At 43.5% G+C, this 12,613-nt stretch overlaps 1 protein-coding gene across 10 annotated transcripts in view; it reads left to right on the top strand.

Moving 5' to 3' along the window:
* Positions 1-12,613, top strand: part of ARHGAP6 (Rho GTPase activating protein 6) — a 530,728-nt gene that overhangs the window by 364,267 nt on the left and 153,848 nt on the right. Inside the window, exon 1 of one of the 10 annotated variants that reach the window (XR_014835151.1) lies at positions 297-674. The exons of 8 other annotated variants lie outside the window; for them this stretch is intronic. Coding sequence is in view for 1 of the 2 variants with exons in the window: in XM_021080044.2 (XP_020935703.1) it covers positions 321-674 (354 nt within the window). In the remaining variant the exon portion in view is untranslated. Of the gene's footprint in view, positions 1-296; positions 675-12,613 lie in introns of those variants that run through there. One more of the 10 variants, XM_021080044.2, reaches the window with a different exon arrangement.

The raw sequence follows: 12,613 nt of genomic DNA, 5'->3' as shown, positions 1-12,613 counted from the left end.
ATTTCTTTTCATCCATCCTAGTGGGTGGTGTGTAGGGTCTCCCTGTGGGTTTGATTTGTATTTCCCTGGTGGCTCATGAGGGCAAGCATCTTTTCATGTGCTCCTTGGTCCTTTGTCTATTTTCTTCAGAGAAATGTCTATTCGGAGCCTTTGCCCATTTAAAAGTTGGGTGATTGGGGGTCTTTTATTGTTGAGTTGTAAGATTTCTTTATAGATTCGGGGTACACGCCTCTTATCAGATATATGCGTTAGCGTTTCGTTGCAGTGGTGTGTTCCCTCCAGCATTCACATCGCATCTCCACCATTTACTGTAAACTCTGATGCATCCGTATCACCATGTACCTCAGTTTTGTAACTTTCAGAATTTCCCCCCCGGTAAGTTCTCGGTGCCTCTCTGCCTCGTGTGCCAAAGGAGGCCTTTCAGAGCTGAGAGTTCCCCAGGGTGTCTGACTCAGAGGATCACAGTGACCCCAGGCCTTCTCCCTCCCAGGGCCTCTAGCTGCGCATTCCAGCCGGGGAGCCTGCCTCCTCGGCTCCTCCAGCCCTTTGAGCAGTATCCCCGTCTCGGGGCTCCTCTCTGTTCCCACACTGGCCAGGGGCTCTGCGTGGGGAGGATGGGAGGTCACTTTTGCCTGGAGCTGCTGCTGCTGCTGAGGTGTAAGGACCCAGGAGAGGTAAGAAGAGACGGTGCGTACCTTTCAGGCTCTGTGTCTTGTGCCTCCTGCCGGAAGCAAGGCAGGACCCAAGCCATTAAGATGCAGGCGACTTCGGGGGGTAGTGATCCTGGAGCTGCATGGGGGGAGGTAGACAGAAGCAGCAAAGAGTGAGAGAAGCAAGAGCTTTGGAGGGATTCACTCTGCTTGTTTCAGTGCCCCGGTCTCTTTCAGCTGCAAAGCTCGGAGGGTTCAAGTGACAGGTAAGATGGCTCTGCCTGTTGCTTTAGGAGAAGGTTCAGACAGAGCCTTTGAGCCAGGCTGACTGGAACGCTGTGTATCATTGCCGAGATACTCAGATTTGTATTGAACGCTTACAGCGAGGCTCAGGAAGGACCTGCCATTTCTTCTGCACCTTTCCTTTTGGCTATTTTCTCACTATTTAAAAACGGATACAATTTGACTTGAGGCATGCACATTGGCTTCTGTTGGTACTGTTGCGTAGGTCTTAGGAGCCTTCTAAAGCCATATTTTTCTGAGACAGATAAAGAAACTGAGACTAGGAGTGGATCAGGTTATGGCAAGATCACCTGGCTAGTCCATGACAGAACTGAGACAGAACATCATTGCTTTTGAGCTTCTCTTTGGATCGTGATCACTGGGTACCAATATCTGGGACAAGGGCAAGTGGTGCCCTTCCCCTCGGTATGATGGAGGATGAAGATTCTGTGACCTCTAGAAGCAGGATACCAATGCACATCTGCAAAATGTTGCCCAATTCTTCCCTGCAGCAAAGACAGATGATTGAGAACGTCAGAAAGCTTTGGTTTTGCTGCTTGTGACCTCTGGTACAAACCTTTTTTTTAAAAAAATTCATGTTTTAAAACTTCAACCTAATTTTTTGTGATTCCAGGTTTTTTAATGACTTCATAGAGAGAGCTCAAAATTCACCTTTTTCTTAGTATTAATTTAGAATCTTACCAAAGTATTCACAGAGCTTAGATCCTGACTGGTTTTAGATAGTTACAAGTGAAGGTTTCTTTGGATCCTTCTTAAAGGAACAGACAGCATCCGATTAAACAGCAGCTTATTTGGGGAATTTTTTTAATCACCAAGAAGGTGAAGTCACAAGCTTTTGTGCAAATGGGCAATCCTTAAACTGTGGGACCATCCTCCGCCAATTCATGTGCAGGTGTCTTCCTCTCTCTCGTGCGCGTGCCCCCATCCGTATAAAGCAACTTCGATATGTATTAATTCTTTATTTTTGTTAAAAAACAAAGTTACCCTCGGAGAAAACGTATTGTGCTTCAGTCACCAGCATTTGCAGTCTGTTGAATGATTCCATTCTGAAGGACGGTAAAGACTTAATATCGCGACTCTGATTGTTTACAGGAATAGCAACTATAAATAAAATAAATCCGCTCAGGTCGTAGTGACGGCAGGTTCCTAGATACCCGGCACTGCTCATCAGGAACATTCGTTTTCTACCTGTGGGGAAATAAGCCACAAAGGTGGTAAATCCCCTTTTGATTTCCAACTCTCTTTGTAAAGCTTGCTCATAGGAACTGCACACTTCAGCAAGGTTCAATAAGTACTTTTACAAAATCTATAGCTGGCTTTTCAAAAAAGATCCCGAAGTTGCTCACTTGTGCCTATTTTCAGATGAAGAAATAATTATTTGTGGAAACCAGGTTGAGCCCAAGTTCCTCATCACAGGGTGAAAATTGGTTTCCGAAAGTCTTCCGAGCCTGAATTGGTTATCGCAGGTGAGTCTGCAGAGTCACAAATATCAGGACCCTGTGGAAGAAGCCAGTTTGAATGGCCACCTCGATAGCTAGCATTTGTGGAAGCTTCAATGCAAGGAGCTGTTGAGGTATTTGACCCTTTTTCTGTTTTTTGTTTGTTTGTTTGTTTTGGGGGGTTTTTTGCTTTTTTTTAGGGCCGCACCTGCAGCAAATGGAAGTTCCCAGGCGATGGGTCGAATCGGAGCTGAAGCCGCCGGCCTATGCCACAGCCATAGCAACTCGGGCTCTGAGCCGCGTCTGTGACCTGCACCACAGCTCATGGCAATGCCAGATGCTTAACCCACTGAGCGAGGCCAGGGATCAAACCCGCAACCTCATGGTTCCTAGTCAGATTTGTTAACCACTGAGCCACGATGGGAACTCCCTTTTCATGTGTTTTAATCTGGACCTCATGTGACAGGTAGAGAACTATGCCAGCCAAATAGTTGTGATTCAGTGTCATGCTAAGAATCCATCAGCAGCCTTCCTATTCTGATCCTTCACAGTGAACGCCACAGTATCACCTGAAAAGGCCTCTCCGTGTGTGTTGAGTATGCCTGTAGTGGGCTGCCTGGGAAGGAAGATAATGCAGGGCCAAGGCCTGGACTTTCTAATAATATGACCATTATGTCCCACTGTAGCTTTCTCTGAACAAATAAATCAATGGAAGTCAGCACTGTGCTGTTCTTACAAGGACCGGACTAGTGTTCATTTGTTTTCAATCCATCTTTTGGAACCAAGGAAGGAGTGGGGGCTGTTGATGCTCAGGTTCACACCCACAGCTGGGATGGATGGGTGTCTCCTGGTTGTCATGGCAACACTGCCCTGGAGTGGTGATACTTGCCCATCTTTGCAGAAATTCCCTCCTTCATCTGTGACAGTTGACCACAACTGCCGAGCAGAGGAGTTATTGGGTTGGGAGGTCTTTGGCTTTCTTTACAGTGAGCGCCTTATCACATCCTTGGGAGGTCAAATGGGCCAGAAAAGTTAAGTGACCAAAAGAGGCGAGCTTTATGACTCCTCCCGTCGAATGTATATTTACTGTTAGAAATAGATACAGGTTGTTTGAATTAGGATCCTAGAGGCAGATGACAAATTAGTTTACCTTGAAAATGGCCCTCACCAGACATGGGGCCAAGGCTGTGTGTTTTAAGAAATGCCTCATTTCTTTTTAAAGTTTAGACAACCCCTCATCTGTAACTCGGGGACAGAAGACAAGTTTTCCTCTCTGGGATTGCATAAATTAAATGACATGATACATGTCATGTGCTTAGAAAGGTGCCTAGAATATAACGAGCCCAGTAATTATTCAGTATTACCATTACCTTTACTTTTATATGACAGTGTGGTGGCTTTTTAATGCTAATGATGATGCCTTGAGCAGATATTAGGCACACCGGCCAGTTTCCAGGTATATTTCTACGTCTTCCTCCAGGAGTTCACCAGCTAGTGGGAAGACCCAAATAGAAACAAGCAGTTGCTTGAAACAGAGGCATGCCCAACATATCCTGGGAAACTTTGAACACTCCAGCCCATGTGGGCCAGCAGGCAAAGGTCTCTAGGAGATATGCACAAGGAGATATGAACAACAAGGAGCGATGAAGCTGAAACTCATGGATGGCTCTTCTCCTGATAGGTGGTGGACGGGGCCGGGGGTGGGGGGGGGGAGTTGCTCTCAGTTGAACGTGTCTACATTTTGGCATTTGGATAGACAGGCTGTTCTGTGTCCTTGGGTCCATCAGATATGGTAGGTTGCCAAGGTCTGTGCTCATTCAAAGTAGGTCTCTTTTACCTACAGCACACTGCTTTCTATTCTCCATGGCTGTCGGAGTTCTTTTCTTTTTCTTTTTTTCGGGGGGGGGGTTAATAATTGTGTAATAAAAACTTTATTATGTTTATCAAATATTTTCAGAGTGATGGTTCTGAAAAGTCCTGAGAATTAAGGCATCTTAAATCCCTGCCCACTCTGTGGACACAACTACTTATTTCTCGACCTGCTGCCAAATTCGAGAAAACTCCCAAACAGAACTCTTCCCAGAGAAACTATGTGAGCTCTAATTCAGTAATTACTCTAATGGCTAAAGGTCTTGGTTATCTTTCTCGTCTTTATTACTCAGTTAACACAACCGCTTTTAAGTAACTTCAAAGAAGTGAGTAACTAGCCTCATTTCTGCAGAACGGCTTTGATTTAGTGACATCGGCCGACTTAATCCTGGAGGGACCGTCTCTTCATCTTGCAAATTGTCTTGAACAGCCTGGTCACTCCCCGAGCTCTTTAGATTTTTCTCATGCAGTTGGCACAGCAAGTGAAAAGCCCTTTGCGTGCGGTCCTGTATCACGTTTCCTCAGTTTAAGATGTGCGATTTTGGTTTTTCTTTCCCAGCGATGTTTTTGCAACGCACCGACTTCTACATTTGTTCAGAGTCTCGTCCCCTCTGTGTATTAAGTTCTGAACACACAGGATGATTTCTTTTTTAAAAAATTGTTAATTAAAGTATAGTTCATTTACAAGGTTGTGTCAATTTCCGCTGTACCGCGACATGACTCAGTCGTACATATGTATACGTTCTCTTTTTATATATTATTTTCCATCATGGTCTGTCCCAAGAGACTGGATACAGTTCCCTGTGCTACACGGTAGGACCTCATTGTCTATCCTTTCGAAATCTCGTAGTGTGCGTCTGTTAACCCCAAACTCCCCATCCATCCCAATCCCTCTCCCCTCCCCCTTGGCAACCACAAGTCTGTTCTCCGTGTCTGAACACACAGTATGATTTGAACGGCGGCGTTGTTTTCCAGGGGAGGGTTTCTGAACTTGAGCAGCGTTGACATTCGAGGCTGGATCCTTCTTTGCTGTGGGGTCTCTCCTGTGCGTTGTTGGATGATGAGTGGCATCCTGGTCCCTCACAACGAGATACCAGTAGTACCACTTGAACCCCCATCCGCACACCTGCATCGTGACACCAGACATTGCCAGATGTCCCCTAGAAGGCACAGCTGCCTGGGTGAGAACCACCGTTCTAGAGGAAAACAGTTTGGTAAAGAAATCCCTGACATGGCCTTAGCTGCGTGACCAATGCCGGCACGACAAGGGAAGGTTCAGGGTTGGAGGTCGTAGACTCGGGGGCCAGGCCTTACAAAGCGGGTGAAGGGAAGATATTCAGAGGGAGGCGGTCCCAGGCTCTGGTCTCCGATAGGCCTTGTGCAGCCCATGCCACCATCCTGGTGAATTTACTCTCCTCTCACCCTTAAGGCGGCCTTGGGGAGAGCGAAGAACCGCCTCTAGGGATGTCTCATCGGGGAAGGCAGGCATCATCCAGGGTAGCCATCAGCAAGGGTGGAACTCAGGTGGCTCTGTGTCAGAGAGGGCACATCGATAAATGATAGGTGTATTCAACTTCAGAGCCTTTGGCATAGAAAACTTTCATGTTGGGAGTTCCTGTTGTGTTTTAGTGGGTTAAGAACCCGACTCGTGTCCATGAGGATGCAGGTTCAATCCCTGGCCTCGCTCACTGGCTTAAGGATCCGACGTTGCCCCAAGCTGCGGTGTAGGTGACAGATGGGGCTCGGATCCGGTGTTGCTGTGGCTGTGGTGTAGGCCGGCGGCTGCCGCTCGGACTTGACCCCTCGCCTGGGAACTTCCAGACGCTGTGGGTGTGGCCCTTAAATGAAAAGGAAGAAACAAAAGAAAAGAAAATTTTCCTGTTCTTCCCAAATTCTGTGTCACCCCTGCTTCCAGCTGTGTAGTGCTCCCTTTGTGGGTCCCTTTGCAGAGCCAGGAGAAGGCTCCTTTTCTGAACATAAGAATGGTAGCCAACATTGATTGTGCTTGGAGCTCATTGATAGGAAGGGACCCAGAGATGGATGTTAGTATGGTTTATAGATGAAGAAATCGAGGCCCTGAGATGCTAAGGAACTTGTCCAAGTTTTAGGCACAGGCCGGTTGTGATCCCAGACAGCCTGGTTGCTGAGCCTGCATACCCCACTACCCAACGGGGATGCCATCTTTGCCCTTGTGTGGACACGTAACTGACCCCAGAGCCCCCACATTCCACAGACAAACTCGGAGCATGGAAAATTCTTTGGAGAGGAAAACAAGATTTGGCTGTTCTGAGGAAGATATTTAACATTGTTGTAAATTTTTTGATTAATAAAAAGAAAATAAATACTGGACCCTGGGCTATTTTTTTTGACCATAGGGCATGTTATTTGTAAGAGGGCTTCGCTAATCTTGAGGGTTTGTTTTTTTTTTTGGATTGCTTATTCCTGCATGATTTAGTGAGGCAGATATTTGGGGGCCCAAATGACCATTTCTTTCCCCTCACCTCAATCTCTTCTTACCACCACTCCCAGCCCTGTCTCATTCCTTAAGTATCATGTATCTGCGAGGAGAGTCAGGTGTTTCACATGAAGCCAGGATGAATTCTTCCCAGCCCATATTCACTAAATATCTGCCAATGACCCCTGCTGATAAGGCTCCAAGCCCAACGGGGGCAAAAGGAATTATAAGCCAAATCACGAAATAATAAGTAAAAACCCCAAGTTAACAAGAATTTTGCACCAAACATAGGCTGCTGACTATCCTGTTAATGCAATGCGGAGCACAACTAGAGGCCACTCGGTTCTGGAAACATGGGAAATTGGTTGAAGTCGTTTTTCTCTTGTTATCCCATTTAAGCTGGTCACCGGTGGATGTCTTTTTTCAAAAGCAATACAATTTTTTTTTGCTATTTTATATCCTTTTGAAAGTCTTGGCCTTAAACTCCGTATTTTCAACAATTATTTACTACTCAGGAGCCCTCTTCAGATGTAGGGGAAAAGTCAAAGATTTTGTGTTGAGTTGGGAGAGGAAGCGGCCAGCTTGACATTGCTTACAAATAAAAGGAGCAACTTGACCTTTTTATCTTGATAGAATTTTATATTGAAAGAAGTGTGATGTGCCTTGGTGATGACAACTAATTCAATAGCCATTTAGCCTCTAATGATTAGAATGGAGAGAAGTTTTATTTAAAATTTCAAGTTGTTCCAGTGGTATATGTATCCACAGGTAAACTCGGTGGGCAGGTATGCGTGTGTGTGTGTGTGTGTGTGTATGTGTGTGTGTGTACGCAGCCACTTGTCCTATGTTGTGCTCTTGGCTGGAACCACAAAAAAGGAAAGAATGTAAATATTTTCTGATGGTTACAGGCAGTCAGCCACTCTCAGGGTTGGACAAAAGTTTGTTATTTTTTCTTACTTTTATCTTTCCATCAGCTTACACTTCAGCCTATTTCCCACTAAAGCCCTCTGTCAAGGCAGCCCCAGTATGAATGTGGCTGGTAGACATCTGAAAATGAACGCCCATTTCTTTGGAACTAAAATAGGTTCTCTTATAAGCAGAAAAATTAATTTAGTGGTTCATCTGTTTTATCTTTCTGTCTGTCTGTCTTTTTAGGGCTGCACCTGCAGCATATGGAGGTTCCCAGGCTAGGGGTGGAATTGGAGCTACAGCTGCAGGTCTACACCACAGCCACAGCAATGCAGGATCCAAGCCTCATCTGCAACCTGCACCACAGCTCATGGCAATGCCGGATCCTTAACCCACTGAGCGAGGGCAGAGATCGAACCTATGACCTCAGGGGTAGAAGTCAGATTCATTTCCGATGAGCCACGACAAGTCTGTCTATTTTAAAAGAAAACTTAAGGGAATTCCCTTTGTGGCACAATGGGTTAAGGATCAGGCATTGTCACTGCAGTGGCTCAGGTTGCTGCTGTGGTGTGGGTTCGATCACTAGCCTGGGAACATCCGCATGCCGGCGGCATGGCCAAAACCAAAACAAAACAGAAGGAAAACTAGAGGGGAAACCCTTTGGTGTGTGTGATTTGATCTGATGAAAAGAAAGGCACTTCTGCATTCTTAGAAAATTTCCATACAAGATCATGATTCCTGGAATGCTTGGAAAATGCCTTATAATGGAGAATTGAGAGGTTCACTTTTAAGCAGCGTATCTGTTTTGCTTCAGCCTTGTTTCATCTTTAGTTTGAAATCTTGGAATTCCTAGGAGTTGTTTTTCTACGTCCGGAAGTAGTGCATAGAGCAGCGCTGTCTACTAAAACTCGGCGGTGGTAGCGATGTTGTGTGTTTGTGCTGTCCACCAGCCCCATGTGGCCTTTGAGCACTTAAAATGTGTCTAGTGTGACTGATGAACTGAATTTTAAATTTTGGTTCATTTTAATTTTTAAAAATTTGAGTAGCCACATGAGGACGCATACTGAACCGCGCAAGTATCGAGCATCATTGCCGGTCAGTGCCTATCTCTGATTTCAGATATTCCATTCTGTTATTACCCTACATATCTAAATTTGCAGTTGGAAAATGGGACAACTATTACTGTCTCTACCAAAGTCAAGATTACTTCCAGGGAATCCTTTGATTCCCATCCTCAACGCATGCTCTCAAGAGAGGTAGTTAGGAAAATAGAGCCTGGAAATTAGCTGATTAGATTGCATTTTTCCTTTGTCCTTCCTAACGAGTGAACTGTGAGCATCGTCTCGTTATTTCGAGTTGTTATTGCTTGAGGTCGAGCTGTTCAGATGGTTTAGACCCAATGTAATTACACATGGCAGGGAAAAAATGTACATTATGGCCAATTGAAGCCCAAGAGTAAAATTAGATAATTCGTGAGTTTTAAGTCAATAATAGTCCAGGCATTATTTTAATCACAGGAGAATGCATTTAATGTGAAAAGTCACCACAAGGCTCCAGCTCTTTAAGGGTTTAGGGCTTAGACATTGTGTTTTTCCTTTGACCTGCCTACTCTGAATCCAGTTAACTCTCAACAGAATTTCAGCAGGAGCTGCCTTGTTGGTTATTTCTGTTTTATTTTGTGTTTCCAATTCTTCTTCCTTAACCTTATAATGCTCTTATGTTCTTTGCTGTTTGATTGTATCATTCCTTTTTGTTCCTGCTAAAGCCTTCACCCTTCTTTGGTCAAAATATTTCTCTCAAAAACCAAATACATTTCTGCTCGGAATTTACCTGAAGGGGACTCATCAAGATGCAAAACTCACATCAAAGGCAACAGAAGGAAAGAAACGTGCCTGGATTAAAAGAGAAGAAAGGGAAAACAAAGTTTTAAAAAAATGCAATTTGTTCCTGATTACAGAAGTAATTTGTTTTTGGTAGAAAAATTAGATCTTCATACAAACGGGTGTACCTTCCTCCTACATTTTTTTCTAATACACATTTGTGTGGGCGTGTGTGTTTAAATTATTTTAATGTTATGGTCATGTGTGATAGTCACATATGATATACAGTCTTGGTCTTAAATTTTACTTTGTCACATGTTCTCCACTAATGAATTTTCCTCTAGAGCATACTTTTTATCATAGAATTCCTTCAGATACATAATGGAAAAATTTAAGTGAGGTCCAATTTCTCACTGGTGTGCATAATGCTATAATCAATATCTTTGAATGTATCTTTCTGTGCATTTTGATGACTCTCTAGAGGTAATTCTTAGACATGTATTTGCACCCTGGGAAAAAATGATACACTTTGAAGCCCTCACCAGCAAGTAGTGAATGACAGGAAGGCAGGTTTCAAGTGTATTAGTGACATGGGAGTAGTTACGGTGAGATGAGAATTTCCTTGAGGTGGTCTGCTTAACTTCGTCTGTATCTTTCAGCTTAATTTCAAAAACATGGCACAGCTTTGTCAATAATATACTTTTGCTTTTTTACTGATTTAAGAATTCTTTATGTATAAATTTTGGTTTATTAGTGCATTTATGGTCAGCATTGCTATTTATTTCAGCCTGCAATTTGAGTCTTGATCATTCGTTTCTAGTAATTTTCTTCTGAATTTGATTCCAAAACATACAACATTGGGCAGCTGACTCAACCTGAGTTTTAATGAATTAGAAACCCTCTGTTTTATTCACTTTACATCAGTCGTGTTACACTACGTGTCAGAATTTTGTCAGTTGCCGCCATCTGCCACAGTTATGGCATCAGGAAATAAAATAGTCTCAAAGTGACTGTGGAACTTCTGGAATAACAATCCAAAGGTCAGCATACTTTATTTTGTTAGGAAGAGTATGTATACAAAGTAAGCTATGTATTAGAAGATGTAAATATACATTAGCGAAAAAGAAGAAGGGATAGCCAGGCGCAGAAAGGAATAGTTAGAATGACAAAGTAATGGAGGGCTGTGTGCAACAGTCATAAGAACACTATTACCTCTGAATTTCCAAGACCACACACTTCACTGGCGGATGTTCCCAAGTCTCATTCTGGGCCATGAGATAGATGCTATGTTGTGATTAATATACATGTCCATTACAGACGACTACATGGAAAGCGATTATGTTAAAACATGTTTGTGCATTTAATACACAAGTAAGAGAGTCTCAAGGTGACTGTGGAACTTCCAGAATAAATGTTTGTGCATTTAATACACAAGTTTCAGTTTCCCATAAAGTTAACTTATGCAGGACATCTCATTCTATAGCGAGCAGTCTTCAGAGTCCAAAGCCTGACTTTCCCCCCGTAATTCAAGATGTGATTTGAATATATACCTATGTTTGTGTGTATGCTGTTTGAATTATTATAAAAGAATTACTTTGTTCAATGACTTTTCCAAATAGAGAATTCTCTTACATCCGAAAAATTGAAAGCGACTCCAGTCTGACTCCAAAGTTTGTGTTCTCCCCAATATCACACAGTCTCCAAGTAACGTCATTTCTTATACCCTTACCCTGTTTCTCAGTAAGAGTAAACACAATGGCAATATTTTCATGAGCTCGTGGGAGGCAAATCGTGGGGGAGGTGTATATTTTGGCGAATACACCAGGATATATATTTCTATCTATCTTTCTATTGGATTTTTTTTTTGAAGGAAAGCCATTGACAAAATAATTCTCCTTAGTCCTGGCCATATAAGCTTTACGTTGTTGGAAGAGAAACTTTCTGGCATGACAAAAGTGATAGGAGTCCTGATATGGATGTCATGACCCACTAATCAGTTATGACGTATAATTGAAAAACACGAGCACGGAAATAACAGTGTATCATTCAACTAGAGGTAGATGATTCCAAGGTTGGTTATTTCAGGGGCGCAGGGATGTCACCAAGGACATAGGGACTATCCATCTGTCCACTTGCCCCTCCTGGTCACAAGATAGTAGATACAACTACAGGCATCATTTCTTCCAACAAATAGATCCAAAGACCCAAATAGCACTTCTTCCATATATATATATATATTTTTTTTAATTAGAGCATAATTCTTCTCCGCAGAAGCTCCTCCTCTCCTAGTAGACTTCCCTTTTCACCTCATTCATAGTTGAGGTTCCATCACAGCCCATCCCTAAACCAACCACCAGCAAGGGAAATGGATGCCACACTTGGTATGGATACGGTACGTGGTAATTGATGCCATAATTGGAGGAGGGAACATTCCTTCCCTGCGACAGAGAAGGGCACTCCTCTCTCCTGAGTTTGTGAAAGGCCAGATGCTGGGATTAATTCCAGCTCCGCCAACAAGGACTGGGTGCGGAGGAAAGCTGTTGGACACCTAGCCGATGCTGCCTGCTGTATTTGCCAAAGCATTGTGACTATACTTCTGTCATAGTGTTAATTCTATGAGGCCTTCTCTTGTCATTATTTGTAAGCATATTTTATCCTTTTAGTAGTTTCTAGAGTCCTTAGGGTTGAGGATTTACCATTTTTATCAGGACATGGAATAATGCCTTTCCCTAGAGGGTGATTAATATATATTTACTAAATTGATTAGAATTGGCCTATATGGAAGTTCCCTTTGTGACTCAGGGGTAACGAGCCCAACTAGAGTCCGTGAGGACATGGGTTCGATCCCTGACCTCACTCAGTGGGCTAAGGATCCAGCGTTGCCATGAGATGTGGTGTAGGCCAGTGGCTATAGCTCTGATCGGACCCCTAGCCTGGGAACTTCCATATGCTGCAGGTGCGGCCCTAAAAAGAAAAAAAAAAAAATTGACCTTTCCAGTTGACTAAAAGCCTTCTTACTTCTCAAAAATTGAATCTGAATTCTTTAAATCAAGTTATTTGTTTGAATATCCACACCCTCCCAGTAACGTTATGTTTATTCATTCCCGAAAATGATTAAGGGGCCTTAATCTTAAAGGTACTGGAATAAAGTTACTGTGGCTAGTGTGT

The sequence above is a fragment of the Sus scrofa genome, chromosome X, assembly GCF_054392235.1.
Source record: "Sus scrofa isolate SSC_HxYL_T2T_F1_AM1 chromosome X, Sscrofa_HxYL_maternal_Yorkshire_Landrace_v2.0, whole genome shotgun sequence".
In the NCBI taxonomy this organism is placed as follows: Eukaryota; Metazoa; Chordata; class Mammalia; order Artiodactyla; family Suidae; genus Sus; species Sus scrofa.
Note: the sequence above shows the minus strand (reverse complement) of the source record. Positions and strands in the feature narration are given on the sequence as shown.